The sequence below is a fragment of the Coenobita brevimanus genome, chromosome 61, assembly GCF_032717465.1.
Source record: "Coenobita brevimanus isolate Jiangsu-jjx chromosome 61, ASM3271746v2, whole genome shotgun sequence".
Classification (NCBI taxonomy): Eukaryota; Metazoa; Arthropoda; class Malacostraca; order Decapoda; family Coenobitidae; genus Coenobita; species Coenobita brevimanus.
The window spans coordinates 13,602,902-13,619,016 of NC_137014.1; the positions used below are offsets into that span (position 1 = coordinate 13,602,902).

General features: G+C 41.9%; 1 protein-coding gene across 2 annotated transcripts in view; it reads left to right on the forward strand.

Moving 5' to 3' along the window:
- The first annotated feature begins 268 nt into the window (after positions 1-268).
- The window catches only part of LOC145403810 (uncharacterized), a 103,350-nt gene continuing 87,503 nt past the window's right edge, over positions 269-16,115 (forward strand). The window contains exons 1-2 of one of the 2 annotated variants that reach the window (XM_080275488.1): positions 269-306; positions 6,029-6,576. In XM_080275488.1, the coding sequence (XP_080131614.1) occupies positions 6,406-6,576 (171 nt within the window). In that variant the 5' untranslated portion in view covers positions 269-306; positions 6,029-6,405. The remainder of the gene's footprint in view (positions 307-6,028; positions 6,577-16,115) is intronic. The other variant, XM_080275490.1, reaches the window with a different exon arrangement.

Here is a 16,115-nt window from a genome sequence, read left to right on the forward strand (position 1 = left end):
AATATTAGCAGTACAAGTCATATCGAGTTAAATTTGTTCAAACACCCTATATAGATATGTGCGTGTGTGAAAAGATCGGCATATTCAGATTATGGTGATAAATGTTATTTGCAATACCACTTACAAAATTGTACAAACCATCCTGGGAAGACAAAGGTGAGCTCCGCGTTGGCAAGCCAGTGACGCAACCACTACCAGTGGTGACGGGAGGGTGGTGGGGGAGGTGGGTTTGTTATGGCGCGTCAGTATGTGTGTAGTGTGTTGCTCACAATGTTGTGCTTACGCTGCCTCCAGTTGTGATTGCTGGTATTCTTTTCCTACACACAGTACTGTGGATCAGTGTACTGGTGGGAATAAGAAGTGAAGTTGATTATAGTGTTCAAGTGCAGTGAAAAATGTTCTTTGGTGTCTACTTACAACGAATTGCACTAGCAGAATCGCAAAATACTTAACTGAAAACTTAATGACACTGATTTGCTAATACAGGTTATAACCCTGACAATGAGTATACAAGATGTGTGTAGATAAGTGTATGTACTCTATGTATAAGTGACAGGTTTTCACAGGTGATATGGAAGAATGGTTGTGCAGTGAAATTTCTCATGAGAACACATCATTGGGAGATAATCGCCGATTTTTTTTTTTTTTTCACTCCCTGTCCCTTGACGCATTGCATTCATATGCGAACGTGACCTACCAGTCTACGAGTATGATAGCCTGTGCTTACTGTCAAAGTAATCAAGTTACACCGCGAAGAGACAATAAATAGAATAAAACGCTACGCAGGTGATGAACTAAGTCTACTATTACTAGACTTAGGTGATAAAGATATGCTGATGCTGGTGATGATGATGGTGTAAGGGACGCTGGAATCAGTATGGATACAAGGAACTCTATTGTGAACCAACGCCTACAAATCATTTAAACTAGATGCGCGTACAGGAGCAAACATTTTTACCCAAGCCAATCTGCCTGATTTTGCCAGTATTAACCTAACTAGGAAGAATGTCTGAAAATTATATTAACGTAAAATCATCAACTCACCCAATCCCGTCAGGCTCTAAAAACTCTACGGTAAATGCTTCAACCAATGTTGTCGTATGTTGCTCTTGGACGTAATGCTCGCGAAAACATGTCACAATTTACGCTCGTTGAGGCCCCTGTGTTCTTGATTCAACCCACTTCGTCATTTGTAAACGCTGTACAGTCTTGTGGCTAAATATCAAGTCTTTCATATGCACGACTGCAAATTGTTTCCAAAGTATGTAAAATATTATACTATATCCTTCAGCAACACAAGCATATGTTTGTGTGTAGCATTTAGTAAGTCGATTCCCAAACCTCCAAGGATTGAATGATAAAAATAAGTGTGACCTATTTTTACTGGCCGTGCACCCTGCAGTTCACATACTAAAGTTCTTTTTTTATTTCTGGAACTTCCTTACCCCATGTATTAGTGGCTAACAGCATTATAGGATAACGAATATTTTCCGAAAGAATCTTTCCCAAACAGGTGGTTAGACTCGTCTTCGTTCACTTTGGGAACTACCACCAGATAATTCCAGATTAAGAGGAATCTCTAGGAAAATAGCCCCCCCCCCCCGACACTTTTTACCGAAAAATCGATCATCCAAGTCATCTAAGACCACGGGATAAAAGTTTCACGTTATGGCTACAGTCTGTAGAGGCTTCCCCATGGTCTAACTATCATTTTAATAGAATAAATTTATTGACGTCGGACGTGTAATTAAATCCCCGCCACCCACATGTATCACCGACACATGTGGTGCTGACGGGGAGCCTACACGTGGTGGTGCTGTGCTCCCTGGTTGGAGCTACGAAGCTTCGGCCCACTCAGAAGGCAACATCATATTTCCCTGCACCTCTCTGTGGTTGTGTTTGTGGTGGTGGTGGTGGTAGTGGTTGGGGAAGGATGGTCCGACCTCGGCGAGGTGCTGTCTACAAGTGCTGGGTGTTGTTGTGGCCTGGAGTTACGCAGATAAAAACTCCCCAATAACGACTGCGCGAGCGTGACGTGCTTTTGACGTCACTGATGACGACGCTCCCCCCGTGTCGCTATAGGTTAGGTTAAATTATTAAGGTTGGGGGTCTGGGGAATCAACCTCCCCCAGTAAGGGAGAGGAATGAAAATATTAATTTAGAAGTGAATGGATGAACTGGGCGGATGAACTACGTACGTGTATGGTATAGACTGCGTAAATAGATCTAATATCTGTCTATGACCGCACCTGACAAGGTGCGCACTTTTTGTTTAACATGCAGCCACGGCAAGTCGCTGCCACACGTGTTAAGTGTTGGGAGAGCAGCTTAACGAGATGGAGTTCCTTAGCGCTGTACAGTTAATGAACAGAGTTTTTATAATGTAGAGCGAAAATTTCGAAGGGCTGAATCGTGTAAGAATGGCTATCGTATGAAGCCTGCATCACTTTTTTTTTTTTTATTTTTTTTAATTTTTTTGATGCCAGTCTCCTTTGTTTTCATAATCTTGTTGCTGGATCTTGCCCATCCGTTACTGAGAAAATAGCAAAATGACCAAGTGCCATGTAGTTATTTTTGAAGATGTTACGTTAACCCCTTATTTCATATGGATTTTCTTCAACTAAGTAAACTTGCCAGTGGTCAGAATAACACTGAGAAATGCTTCAGAGCCTTATGGATCAATTAATATAGATCATATAATGTTTTCAGCTTTTGTCGTCGTATCGTCTGGAAATCAAGATATTGTCTCAGCCATTGACAATAAAGAAAAATACTATTTAGCAACCCTCATTCGAGCATACGCCATGTATGTGACGTCACAGGAGTCAATTTCAGACACTAATAGTCATAAAAACATCGTTTGAGGTACCGGTAGTCCTTACTGAGTGACAGAATTTCGTTCTGCTGGCACTGCCAAGTTGTCGTAGTAAATTAAACATCCAGAGCGAAACGTTGTTACTCAGTAAAGATATCCACCTCACATAGAGCGTTGTTATTATTATCATCTTGTCGGTACTATTAGACATATATAATAGACACTGAGACGACTTGTCCAGCTCAAATCAACCCTTGCTGCAATACAGCTGTAGAAGCAACATCATTTTGTAGCATTGGCCACTCTAGTTCCAGTTCTGACTTACACGTTTTGCAGTATTTTTTTTTTTTTTTTCAAGATTTGGATACAAAACAGTTGTTTAGGTGCATAAACATAACTCTCCGGACAAAAAATTACTGATGGTCAAAACTCATTAGAAATATGTTGGTCAGCATTTCTCCCGTGGGAATAAGTTCAGGAAAATGTGCAGTTTTTGAAGGATGATACCCTTGAGGGATTTGAAGATCTCGTAATTCAACAGAACATAATATTAACATACCATTCGATCATGAACGACGTCTTAAAACTGTTGAGTGTACAGAACAACCACCAGTGAAGATTCTACGACTGCCACCTTCTTCACCCACCACATGAATGTACACATGGCAGTGCCTTAAAAGGTGGCCCACACAGCAGCAAACCTTGAGCAAATGGTTGGATGGTGGTTAACCCATGGTTTGGCTTGATTCAACGGTGTGCAGACGTTATGTAAACGAAGAGCTGGTGCCAGAGTTTTTGTGTACTGTGGGAAAATTTGGGTAACGGGACATATCTTTCAGTAAGATTTAGATAACAAGAATAAATATTTACCTGTTTTGTAGATTATATGATTCCCATTTCATCATTCAGTTAGGCCTTAATATATATATATATATATATATATATATATATATATATATATATATATATATATATATATATATATAAAGAATCGGTAAAAAATTCCCAAGACACGAGCTAACACATTCTAGCCGTTGAGCAAATGTTACCATTGTTTGGTAACTAAGGAAATACAGTAAATGGAAATTTGTGTAAAATCAGAAAATAGCGATGCCGGCATTATTCTTTTACTTTGAAAAATAAAAAAAGCCAAATGAATGAAGTATATTGGAATATTCTTCTTCATGTCGCGCACCAGTCGTCGACACTATGTAGTCTATGCGCCCATTCAGATCATACTTTTGCAGGTAACTGCTGGCGTAACTTTGACCTAATCACCCAAAATCACGGGAATATACACGATGGGATCTAATGGCAAGATTGGTAGGGTGCTCGGGTCGGAACACATTATTGTGGTTGACATGGCCAGGTTCAAGCTTTCTCTCTCTCTCTCTCTCTCTCTCTCTCTAGCATTTAGACGCTACTGTATGGTTAGCCTAGCCACGGTCCCTAAGTTCGAAAGCAGGCAAAATTAGATTTGGCGGATTTTTTTTTTTTTTTTTTTTTTTAACAAGTGTAGGGCCTATGGATGAAGGTCTGAACAAACAGAATTTGGTTTGCTGCCATATGTCTCAAGTTAGATCCTGGCTAGTGGCTGACGGTTCGTTTAACGTTGCCTTAACTACAAAATCCTGTACGTTGTAGCGTTTATTGAAAACTGTAGATCACCTACTTTAGTCTTAGTTTACTGGTAATGTGTACTTTTTTTTTTTTTTTTTTTTTTCCATGGGGTGGCTGTGATTCCTTATTTAGCTGATTGATCATTCTCATCTTTCATTTTAAACAAATGGATGAGATCTTGCTCAACAAAATGAAATCACAAGATGGAAGAGGATAAGCTCCACAGGAAAAAGTAAAAAAGAAACTATGTGGACGGTCGAAATGTTTAAAAATACCTATGCAAAAATTTGGTCACTGGCAGAAAAACGACAGTATTCTTTTGAGCTTTTGGACACCGTTTTTAAACACCGTGTTTTATTAAAAAGTTTTGATGGGTTTTCATAGTGTTAATTTGTATTTCACTGTAGCCTGTATTTTCCGAATAACGTTTTTGTAATGACTACGTTATGAACACTACTTTCTGCATCTTTTACAGGCATTTCACGCATGGGTTAGCCATTTACTGAAGTTCATTGTGTACCTACGCATTTGTTTTAAATCTGGAAATGAAATTTTATTTGGCGAGGTTTTTCTCATGTATTTGGTCAGTTTATGTCCACTGACTGTCCTACGGTCCTACCACTTTTCTTTTTTCTTCCTACCGGTATTTCTTTTCTTTTTTTTTTTTTTTTTCACCGTGGCACATGGTTATAATCTTGTTAGTAATGTTGGAGAATACAGTTTCAGGGAATTACTTATATTGATGTATACTTGCTGCTTAACGAAATATTATATGTCCTGCAGGAATGTCTCTGTAATATTGATCTTTAATACCGTGAAATCTTATCAGGGTTCTATATTCTGTTCACTTTCTAGCTATTGCTAGAATATGATGGTAGTCACGAAGTAGTGCAGTGGAAAGGATGTTGACCTGTACTATGTCTGCCGCTGGGCTAAGGGACATGGCTCCAAAAGGTCGAAACTATCCGCCCAGTAAACTTTGAGTGAACTCTATTCCGCTACTATAGTTTGAACTTGGCGGCTTTCCCGGACAGCCGTTAAATATCCTGAGTTTATACCTATCTTTACAGTTACATGAAACTACACGTTTGCACTGTATAATTCCTCATACACTTATATTAATATGAGTATCGGTACATAATATAAATTACAAACATTCAGTTAGCAGCGTATAAATGCACAACAACATAAAAGATGTCACTGTCAGGCACGTCGTTAAGTGTCTTCCTATCACTCGGATTCCGCCACATTGTCTTCTGAAACAATTGATTTCACTTTTCGTGTGTCACTCATTGAGCTGTACTGTAGATTTAAAGAGAGTAACGTGTACGGTAAGACAGAGGGCCCTGCGTGAGGCTAGAAAGTGGGCGGGGCCTTACCCAGATTACTCTAGCAGATCCTACTGTTTTTCAGTAGTTAGTGGTACGTTTCACAAAGTTTGACTCCCTTTCCTGTAGCAATATTGTTGAAATTTTTGTATTCATCCTTTGAGGGGATAAATTTAAGAGATATACCAGTTTTTGAATACTGGTTAATCCTGCAGTTGTTTATGTTCTGTGTATTGTTCACATCAGTTGTTCATTCGTAATATAGATTCAAAACAAATCTTCAGTGAACGATATTCCAGAATTTCATAAACGTACGGTCAGCAGTAGTGTGAACCCAACCCTGTGTACGGGAGGTTGTGTTGGTGGACTGGTGGCTAGGAGTGTTGCGTTCTCGGGAACGTTACCACGATGAAGGAAAGGCAGGTACCAGTGGATAGGTGAGATGCTCTAAAGACGCTCAGTCACCTCCTGACGCCCACCCGTGTCGGATACGTGAAGACGCTCTCTCATATTCTGATAAGACACTCCCTGCTTGGAGTGGACAAAAGTGAAGATACTGTGATATTTTCATGTGGCACTGAAATACTGACAAGACTTATGATAGTTCTCAACTGATAAACATATCGTAAAAAAAAAAAAAAAATGTGTTCAACGGACTTCGGCGTGCTGGACCTCTTGTTTGACAAGGAGGATCCCACGTGCAAAGGTCTGGATGGGTTCAGGAACACCCTGTTTAGTAGTGCTGAGCTTGACACTCCGGACGTGGATGTGAAGGAAGAAGTATTGGACTCTGGGACCATTGACTGGAAAATGGTATGTATCCGGTTGGTACATTTTAGTTAATCACTGCTTGTGCATTGATTAATCGTCAGTGTTTAATTTGGTAAGCCATTGTTGTTGTAGCAGAGAACGGTGTGAGCGGTGCGGGAGGCGTGGGGGCTCAACAGCTGTCTTGTCCACTATGTCAGAATCAGCTGGCCCTTCCAACCGGCGCCACACGCTCATCACATATTGTTCTACTTTCACTTCCCATGCTGATATTTTTGTATTTTTTTGAGGTGTAAAGTTAATGAATAAGGTGTAGGTGTGCTTGTGTCAAAGTAGCAGATATGTGTGCAATGATATGTAGTGTGTAGAGGTGAACATATGTGCGGAGGCGGGGTCACATGTGCTACCTGCTGCTGTGCCACGTAGCCTTCCCACAAGTGTTCTGTACGACAGGGACAGATGCAAACCACACATACTACGCCACACTAACGTATTTAGTAACCTACCACAATGTTTATTGATGTAGCTAACTGGCAATGAATCGCCACACTGTCCACAGAAGAAAAGACCGCCGCACACCACGTGACACAAATCATCATCACATGGTAGCGGAACTACGTGATATATAGTCGTAAATACACGCACCACATAATACTAAACTTATAATCACAAACCTCATCACAAATCGGTGACCCCAAATTCCACTATACACAGACCACATGAATGATATAAACCCTAATAATAAACCACGATAGAAAAATCTTTACAAACAACACAATGGAAACCCTTATCACAAACCACACGACAGAAATCCGTATCACAAACCACACGACAGAAACCCTTATCACAAACCACACGACAGAAACCCTTATCACAGACTACACGACAGAAACCCTTATCACAGACTACACGACAGAACCCATATCACAGTCCACATGACACACACACCCATCATAAAGCACATGATACACAACGCCATTATAAACATGGTAAAACCCACCATGACAAACGATTGATAGAAACCCCCATCACAGATCACAAACCACATGATTGACAAACCATTATCCCACACCACATGTCACACAACCCCATCATAAACTTCATGACTAACCCACATTACAAACCGCGATTGACTGAAACCATCACTAACATGATTGATAGAAGTCCTCATAACAAAAACCACGTGACTAGTATGAACGCTTATCACAAACCACATGATAGAAAACTTCATAGCAAACACATGCAGCATTATCTTTTGTTCGGACACCTTTCATGATGCATGAGACATATTTGACAGGTAGCTTACTCAGTGAACCAGATACCATGCAATACAGGCCAAGCCTACGTGCCACAGTTACGTGCTGCATCACACACACACACACACACACACACAAAATGGTCACATCAAGTAAACGGCCATGCCTGGACCATCACAGAACCGCTGCGTAATGCATCAGGGTGAACCGTAATGCAGCAAGATCTTGATGATCCTGTGCAGCATTACAGTACAATAATACAGTGCGGTACTCTTGGGCTGCACCGTGCCACAGCAGTTCATCACACAGTGTTTAGCCACCCCACTGCATCAAACCACTCGTACGGCATGAAGTGGCTACCACCGTCACGGTGCTTCTCATGATGGTCCACCACCAATTTACTATGTCACACCATCGTAAGTGTACAGCTTGTTCATGGGCGTCCGGAGAGGGGGGATCAAGGGGGAGCAGTTGCCCCCCTCCCTTGGAATTCCAAAGTGCTTCAGTTTTTGTTCAAGGATGATTGAGTGATCTGAGTTGATTCATGCATTCTGTCACTGTATTCAGTTGATGTAAGTTAGGTAACTCATGTAGGCTAAGTATATGCCTATGCCTATTTGGAGTGTGTGTATTTTGATGATATAACCGCACACACACACACACACACACACACACACACACATATATATATATATATATATATATATATATATATATACACACACCGGTATATATATATTGCCCTTAAAATCCTGCGGACGCCCCTGAGCGTGTAATATCACCTCCACATTGTCCGGTACCGTACTTTATGTTGTGCCACCGCTACCACCAAACCAAATGATGCACCACCACCAACTCACCAGACCACATGATGCACCACTAGCCTTACCACCTCACCAGACCACATGATGCACCACTAGCCTTACCACCTCACCAGACCACATGATGCACCACTAGCCTGTCACCTCACCAGACCACATGATGCACCACTAGCCTATCACCTCACCAGACCACTTGATGCACCACTACCACCTCCCCAGATCACAAGATGTACCACCACCACCACCACCTCACCAGACCACATGATGCTCCACCACCACCACCACTACAGTCATCGCATGTAGGCTACCACCACTGTACCAAATGTTATACAATCACAGTTACATTTTAACTCAATAGTACATGTTCTATGGACTCCACGCTACCACATGTGTTATCACCACTACACTGCGCTACATTTTAGCACATGCACACTGTATAACGTACTGGTATGTCACCTCACTGACATGTTAACACAACATTGTACCGTAGATTTTGGTAACACCACACTGTAGCTACCTCATGTTCTCTTAACACCAGGTCAGTATTACATGTTCATTCACCATACTACCTTATTGTCACCACATTACCACATACATCGGTACTACCACCATGTGTTGCACCGCTGCTACCGCACTGTAGCCATCATGTTGCACCAACACGGTACACCACGATCACACCGGACCACATGTTTGTACCACCACAACAGAAGACCTCTCACGACGCTGCTTGCACTTCGATGTACTATCAGCATCGTACCACAATTTAGCCTACACAACGACAGTGCACCACACTTCCACAGGTACGGTACCGTACTGCCATTACGTTAACTCGTGTTGCATCACCACCACACTACACCATGTGCAGTACCTTCACCGTAGTGTACCTCATGCCGCAACATCACAGCATTATACCACACATTACGGCACCATTGCACTGTACCACATATTGGGCTACACCACTTTCGCACTATCGCTACGAGGTCACCACCTCGCTACCGTTACTACACCTTCCAGGTCTGTCACATGGAACGGTACGGCACATGCAGATTCTTTACCACAACTATATCACGTACAGAAATCACCACACTGGTACAAAATGTACCACATGTTGGACACACACACATACACACACCTTTTGTTTCGTATTGTGGTACTGAAAGGCTGTAAATGTATACCGTATCAGTTGACGATAACGTGTTTTAGTTGCAGTTATCATTTTCAGAATTAGAACTAACCATGCCACTTAGGGTATTTGTGTGGTAGCTACAGCAGTTTTTTTTTTTTTTTTTCTCAGGAGATAGACCTGTACTGCTATAGGTGGTTCCTACTCCTTTTAGGCTATTCGAGGTGCAGTTTTAGGTTTTCCCCTCAGTTTTTGACGGTTTTTTAATAAGAATACATCTGTGATAAGTAGGTATATTGGTAAATGTATATTGTCAAAAAAACTGATGGCTTGGTATTTAAATAAGCAGCACAACCAGAGAACAATACAAGAAAGACATTTACTATGGTTAGCCTACACCAGCCAGGTTACACCTGCCTTGGCCTCGTGAGCATTTCTTGTCCCCCCCTCTCTCTCACACACACACACACACACACACACACACACACACACACACACACACACACACACACACACACACACACACGACGATGCCATTGTATGGAAAACGTAAGAAAGTGTGAGTGTGGGGAAGTGAGTGAGGGGGTGGGTGGCCGTGCAAAGTGAGCTGGTGAAAGTGTTGCGGGTGCGAGCCATGCAACGCCGGCTTCATGCGGGGGATCGAGGACGGTGTTGGTGGGACGGGGATAGGGGGAAGGTAAGGGGGGGGCTGAATCCAGAGAAAGGCGGCCAGTCCCGTAGGAGGAAGGGGGGCGTGATTTTTCCGGTTTCTCCTGTGGAAAACACTCGATTTAAAATGTTTTGTGTGTGTGTGTGTGTGTGTGTGTGTGTGTGTGTGTGTGTGTGTGTGTGTTAGTTTGTGCTCCGATGTATCTACCTACCTATCTGTTTATCAGTCTACAAATAAGTAGGCCTACCCTCGATAAGGAAAGTATCGGCACCGTGATGTTGGATAAGATGTGATATGGTTCGTGTTTGGTTCAGTCGGTAGTGTTGGCATGCCTATTTGATTCACAAATATTATATTGCTATATCGTTTGAAAGTGTGGGTGGGGGTTAGATATTACTAACTGACAACCGTCACAACCGCAATGCCAACATAACTGTCATTTCGCATAAATCATAAGGTGTTTTTGTCGTCCAAGCTGAAGCTTGGGATTCGAAGCTCGTCTTGGGGCGCTTGGTTTCTGTCCGCAAAAACAGTCCAGGATACGTAGAACCGAAAAATTACGTGCCAATCGCCAAGTAAACAGAGGGGTTCGCCGAAGATCTTTTGACGAATATGCAACTTACATGTAGCCGTTATTTGAGCTGAACTGGCTCTATTGTCGTTAATATTAGCCACCTGCACCCTAATTTTATGTACATAATGCTAATTTCATTACATTTATCATTTACGTGTCCTTGCTGGCCAATCACACTCTTCCCAAGCTACACCAAGACTGCTCCCGACCACGCTTGGGTGAGATACGAAGACGGTCTTGGTTTCGATGACAGACGCTTGGGCCGGCTTCGTATCACTTTGGCCGACAAAACAGGGGCAGCTTGGTTTCAACGAAGATGGGTTCGAATCCGATCCCTCAGCTTGGACGACAAAAACGCGGCTTTGGTCCGTGTATCATAATGTCTCACACTGATTGGGTGCCCATACTTTTATTATCGAGGGTATAGTATATATATATATATATATATATATATATATATATATATATATATGTGTGTGTGTGTGTGTGTGTGTGTGTGTGTGTGTGTGTGTAGCTATGTATATGTATATACATGTGTATGTGTACTGCAGGTATGTGTATTGTGTATGTACATATGTATGTACTGTATGAATGCATACTGGTGTATACAGTATATTTACTCCCGGACACGTGTGTTAGCTATGGAGGCTTCGTTTACCTGAAACTCGTAACTGGATAAAGATAGAAAAGTGCCCTAGATCTACGGTAGGCCTACCCATCCGTGTATCAGATGGAAAGCTGGGTTGCCGGCACAAGTAGCCTGGGATGAAGGTATCATCATCATCATCATTTTTATTATTATTATTATTATTATTATTATTATTATTATTACTACTACTATTACTACTACTACTACTACTACTACTACTACTACTACTACTAATATTACTACTACTACTACTACTACTACCACCACCACCCGCTCCACCACCACCACCACCACCACCACCAGCCTAATACTTTTACTACATCATCATCATCATTATCATCATCAAGAACCTGGCAAGACGACTGTTTTCATGTTCAGCATTAAAACAAGAACATTAGCCTACACTTCTAGGCACAGTACACCCTTGAAATGCAATTACATAGGTTATAGCTATACTTTGGTTCTAGAGAAGGGTAGTCCAACCGTTAATAACTGGTGCACCTCCAAACCAAACGCATTGCTGTCTACCCCGTCAATCTCATAAGTTGGTACAAAAAAATAAAGGATAAACATCCAAAATGCACTGAATTTACCTATAATTGTGTAATTTGTAGAACCAAACTGATTACTTTGGAAATAAGAATACACATAACTATTCAGATGTTACAAAAATGAGTTTTCCATTTCGCAGAATTTATTAATTACGTGATTTAAATGACAGCAGATAAAATACGCAGTTGAGCGAGGCGTGATTTCGTTCACTCCGGTTGGACAACCTGTCCAAGATGTTGAATATGTAGAAGTTAATGTCTTCGCATGTGTAAACAGTTATGCTCTTTTATTAGCCAGTAAGCTGGTATATACCGGTGTATTTCACATCAGTGAAAGTTTGTTTATCGTAGACAACTTGTTTCGGGGGAACAACGCCATTAGAAGGGAAGGATGATGAAGCAGCCACATGAGGCGGCCACCACTTTTTGAAATACGGGAGAAAGCCAGACCAGTCTTCCTCCAAGCTCCAGTTAGTGCAGTGCAGCGTCATGGCCACCAGACCAGCCACAGCGGCCGGCGCCGGCACCCTCTCCCTCCTCACCCGCCACAACACACACACACACAGACACTGTTGTTGCAACACACATTGCTATGCTTCCACCATGGATGCCTACTCTTTTCACATTTTGTTTATTATACTCAGATTCCCTTTAGAGAAAAAGTGAGAGTTTTGACAAGATTAGATTCTGGAAGCCATCCCTAGGAAGAACTAGCTTAGTCTAAAGCAGACCCAAAGATACTGATACCATACATGTCGGAAAATACTGAAGTAAACACAGACTGCAAACACGAGCAGCACAGAAACATGCAGTCCTATTAAAGCAGAGAGACAGACAGACGCTAAAGCAGACCCAGTGACGGAAGGCGCAAGCAGATTGGAAACAACGACAGTCCTATTAAATTATCCTGCTACCACCAGATTTTCTAGCCAGCATGAATAATGTGTGCATATACTGTAAATGGACATAACAAAGGCATTAAGACGCAAGCGATACAATAAATTCAGGCATTATACATAAGCCGGTCACATGCAAGTTGACAGTGTACACAGATTCTTAAGGTATTTTAAAGAAGCTAGTCATGCAGCATCAGAATAAAAGAATTTAAGTGTTGCACACAGAGAGAGAGAGAGAGAGAGAGAGAGAGAATGTTTATTTTCAGGTTGTTGAATGACTGGTCGTGGGGTTGAAAGAAGGGATGGATGCTTGACATTGTGTTGGTTGTAAACTGATTGGTGTGGTAAATGGAAGGATGGGTGAGTGATATTTTGGTGACTAGTTGATATAATTTGGCTGGCTGGATGTAGGGATGTGGGAGGTTGGCTGGTTGACAGTGGATTGGCGACTGTAAATTGGTTGGTCCGCGTTTTGGTGGATCCTGGTGGTTTGCTGGAAATTGGTTGGTGAAACAGAAAAATGGATGTTGGTTGTCATTTTGGTGGTTTCCGACTATAAGCTAATTTGTTAGACTGGTTGGTTAATTAGTTAGCCTGTTCCCTACGATGACAATTTTGACATTCCGTTATTGTAATTAGGAGAGTCCTCGTTGTGAATGGGTACAGCACATAATTTATATATCGGTACGTTGCCTTTTTTTTTTCACTACCATTACCTCTTTTTATCAACTGTATAATAAATTCTTCCAAGTAATTTTTTGTTTTGAAATGACCCCAAATACCTTAGTTAAGGGGTTAATACCAGTTTATGGTGGTGAAAGTAGGGTAGGTGGTGATGGGGTCTGCTTCACCTTGCTTGCTGAGCGTGGGGAGTGGGGGGTCAGGTACAGATACTTAGAACATGGAAACAAAGCCATAGTTTCCCGTGTCACTTATTCATAATCGTTATAGCTAGTCATCATCGTAATCATCATAACTAGTGATCATCATCATCATCATCATCATCATCATCATCTAATATTCATAGCCTCTACGCAGCCACTTTAGTCAGCTTCCTCTCAGCTAGCCTATCAAATAGGAGCAGGGAGGCATTTTATTGCCTGACTTGTGGGCGGTTTTGGCCAAAAAAGAAACAAAACGGGCTTAACCCTAAAGAAGCCATCGTATGAATTCAGTTTCGAATTTTAAAAAATAACATCCATGTAGACATAATGAAATTGCAGGAGCCGCCCTGGAGGCCCCAGTTTGACTCTGTTCTCTCATGGCTACAATGAGAGATTCAGAGACCAGTGCGTTAGTGGGCCGGCCCATGCTGGTAACAGGGTCTGGCGGGTATAATCACTACCACCACAAGATGGTACAGTACTATATAACCTGCCGGGCACTAGCACTACCTACCAGTGGTTATCATACCATCACTGTCACAGTACCGGTATGCATGTACTGTAACTTTAACCATCCCATTATACAAGTAGGTCTGCCATTACCATCACAATCCTAATATACAGTACACGTACTATCGTTTTCAACATCCCATTGTACAAAATCCCATATCCCAATATACAATTACTGTTGCCATCATCATCCCATTGTGCAAATGTCATTACCATAACTATCCCAGTATACAAATACGGTCGCGATCACAATCCCAGTATCAAATGCCATTACCATCACTATCTCAATATACAAGTACTGTCACCATCAAAAGTTTGCCGACGCTTCCCAGTCAGCTGTGATGATGGAGGGTGTTGCATGAAATTTATGTGTTAGCATTACGTTGCTCGCAACAGAAAAGAACGAGAAGGAAAGACAGCCGACTGTCTGACGTTCAGGGAGAAATTAGATTTATGGATGACGTGACAGTGTTAGCAGGGGATTGTCGACGAAATTTTGCTCGTGGTTTACCACCATCATTCTAGTATATTGGCACAGTAGTATCACGACAAGGCTACCACCATCCCCATTAAATCTGAGAGCCATTATCGCTCCATTAACATCACCACAATACACTGTTGAGTTACGAGGCTGTTACAACTTCTGCGCCACTGAAGCCCCACACAGATTAAACTCGTGACAGCCCACACCATTTAAAAGAATTGCCGACGAACTTGTGAATGCTGTTGCTGGCACGTAGAAGTTGCAGTATCATGTTAGGGCAAGCTTGACTGTAGGAGCTCTAGCATTTTAAAATGTACCAGTATATATTACATTATTAAGGTGTATTTTCAGTGTTTTGGAAAATGTTACGGGTAATGAGCATGCCTGTGGAGTCAGTACACTAAACCTTCGACTCCGACTCATTTATTTCTCCACTGTCTGATTCCGATTCAGACTCCTTCGTAAATGGCAAATGTATATTAATTAGTAATAACTTCACTGCAGTAAAATGATAGCTCAAGGCATTTCATAATGTTAAATACAGTGGGGTGCTGCCTCAGACCGCCGCCAGGGGGTAGTGCCTTACTCTCATTCTGATATAGTATTCGAAATATTCCTAATTCCGAAATGTGTCTGGTCCCAAGGGTTTCTGATAAGGGATTGTGTATCTGTATATAAACTGACAAAAATACCAGTAATAGGCTTTATATTTTTGGGTTTGTCGTGGATCTAGAATATTAGTAATAAATATAAAATGATATAGCTAGGCCTATCTGTATTTATACCATATAGTGCGATGATATTGTAAGTTTTTATTTTTAAGCGGGGTAGGAATCTGAACATTTTTATCGACTCTCCAACGCCCCAAAATTGTTTCCGACTCCAGCATCGACTCCACAGCTCAGGTAACGAGCGAAGGAGTGTGTTCTCCGAGAAAGGTCTTAGCCTATATATCGTTTGCATTTCGTGAAGTGAGGGTGAACGGTGGAGGAAATGGTGATGCTCCTCTGCCGGTGAAAGTGAAGGCGGTGTGAGTGACCTGCGGTGGAACCAGGCCGCGCCGTGCCGGTCAGGTAATGCTGTAACTGTAGCAGGCACCCACCTTCACTTTATGCAGGGATGGGGAAGGGGAGGTACTGCTCCAGTGGAGAGCATGTTGACCTGGG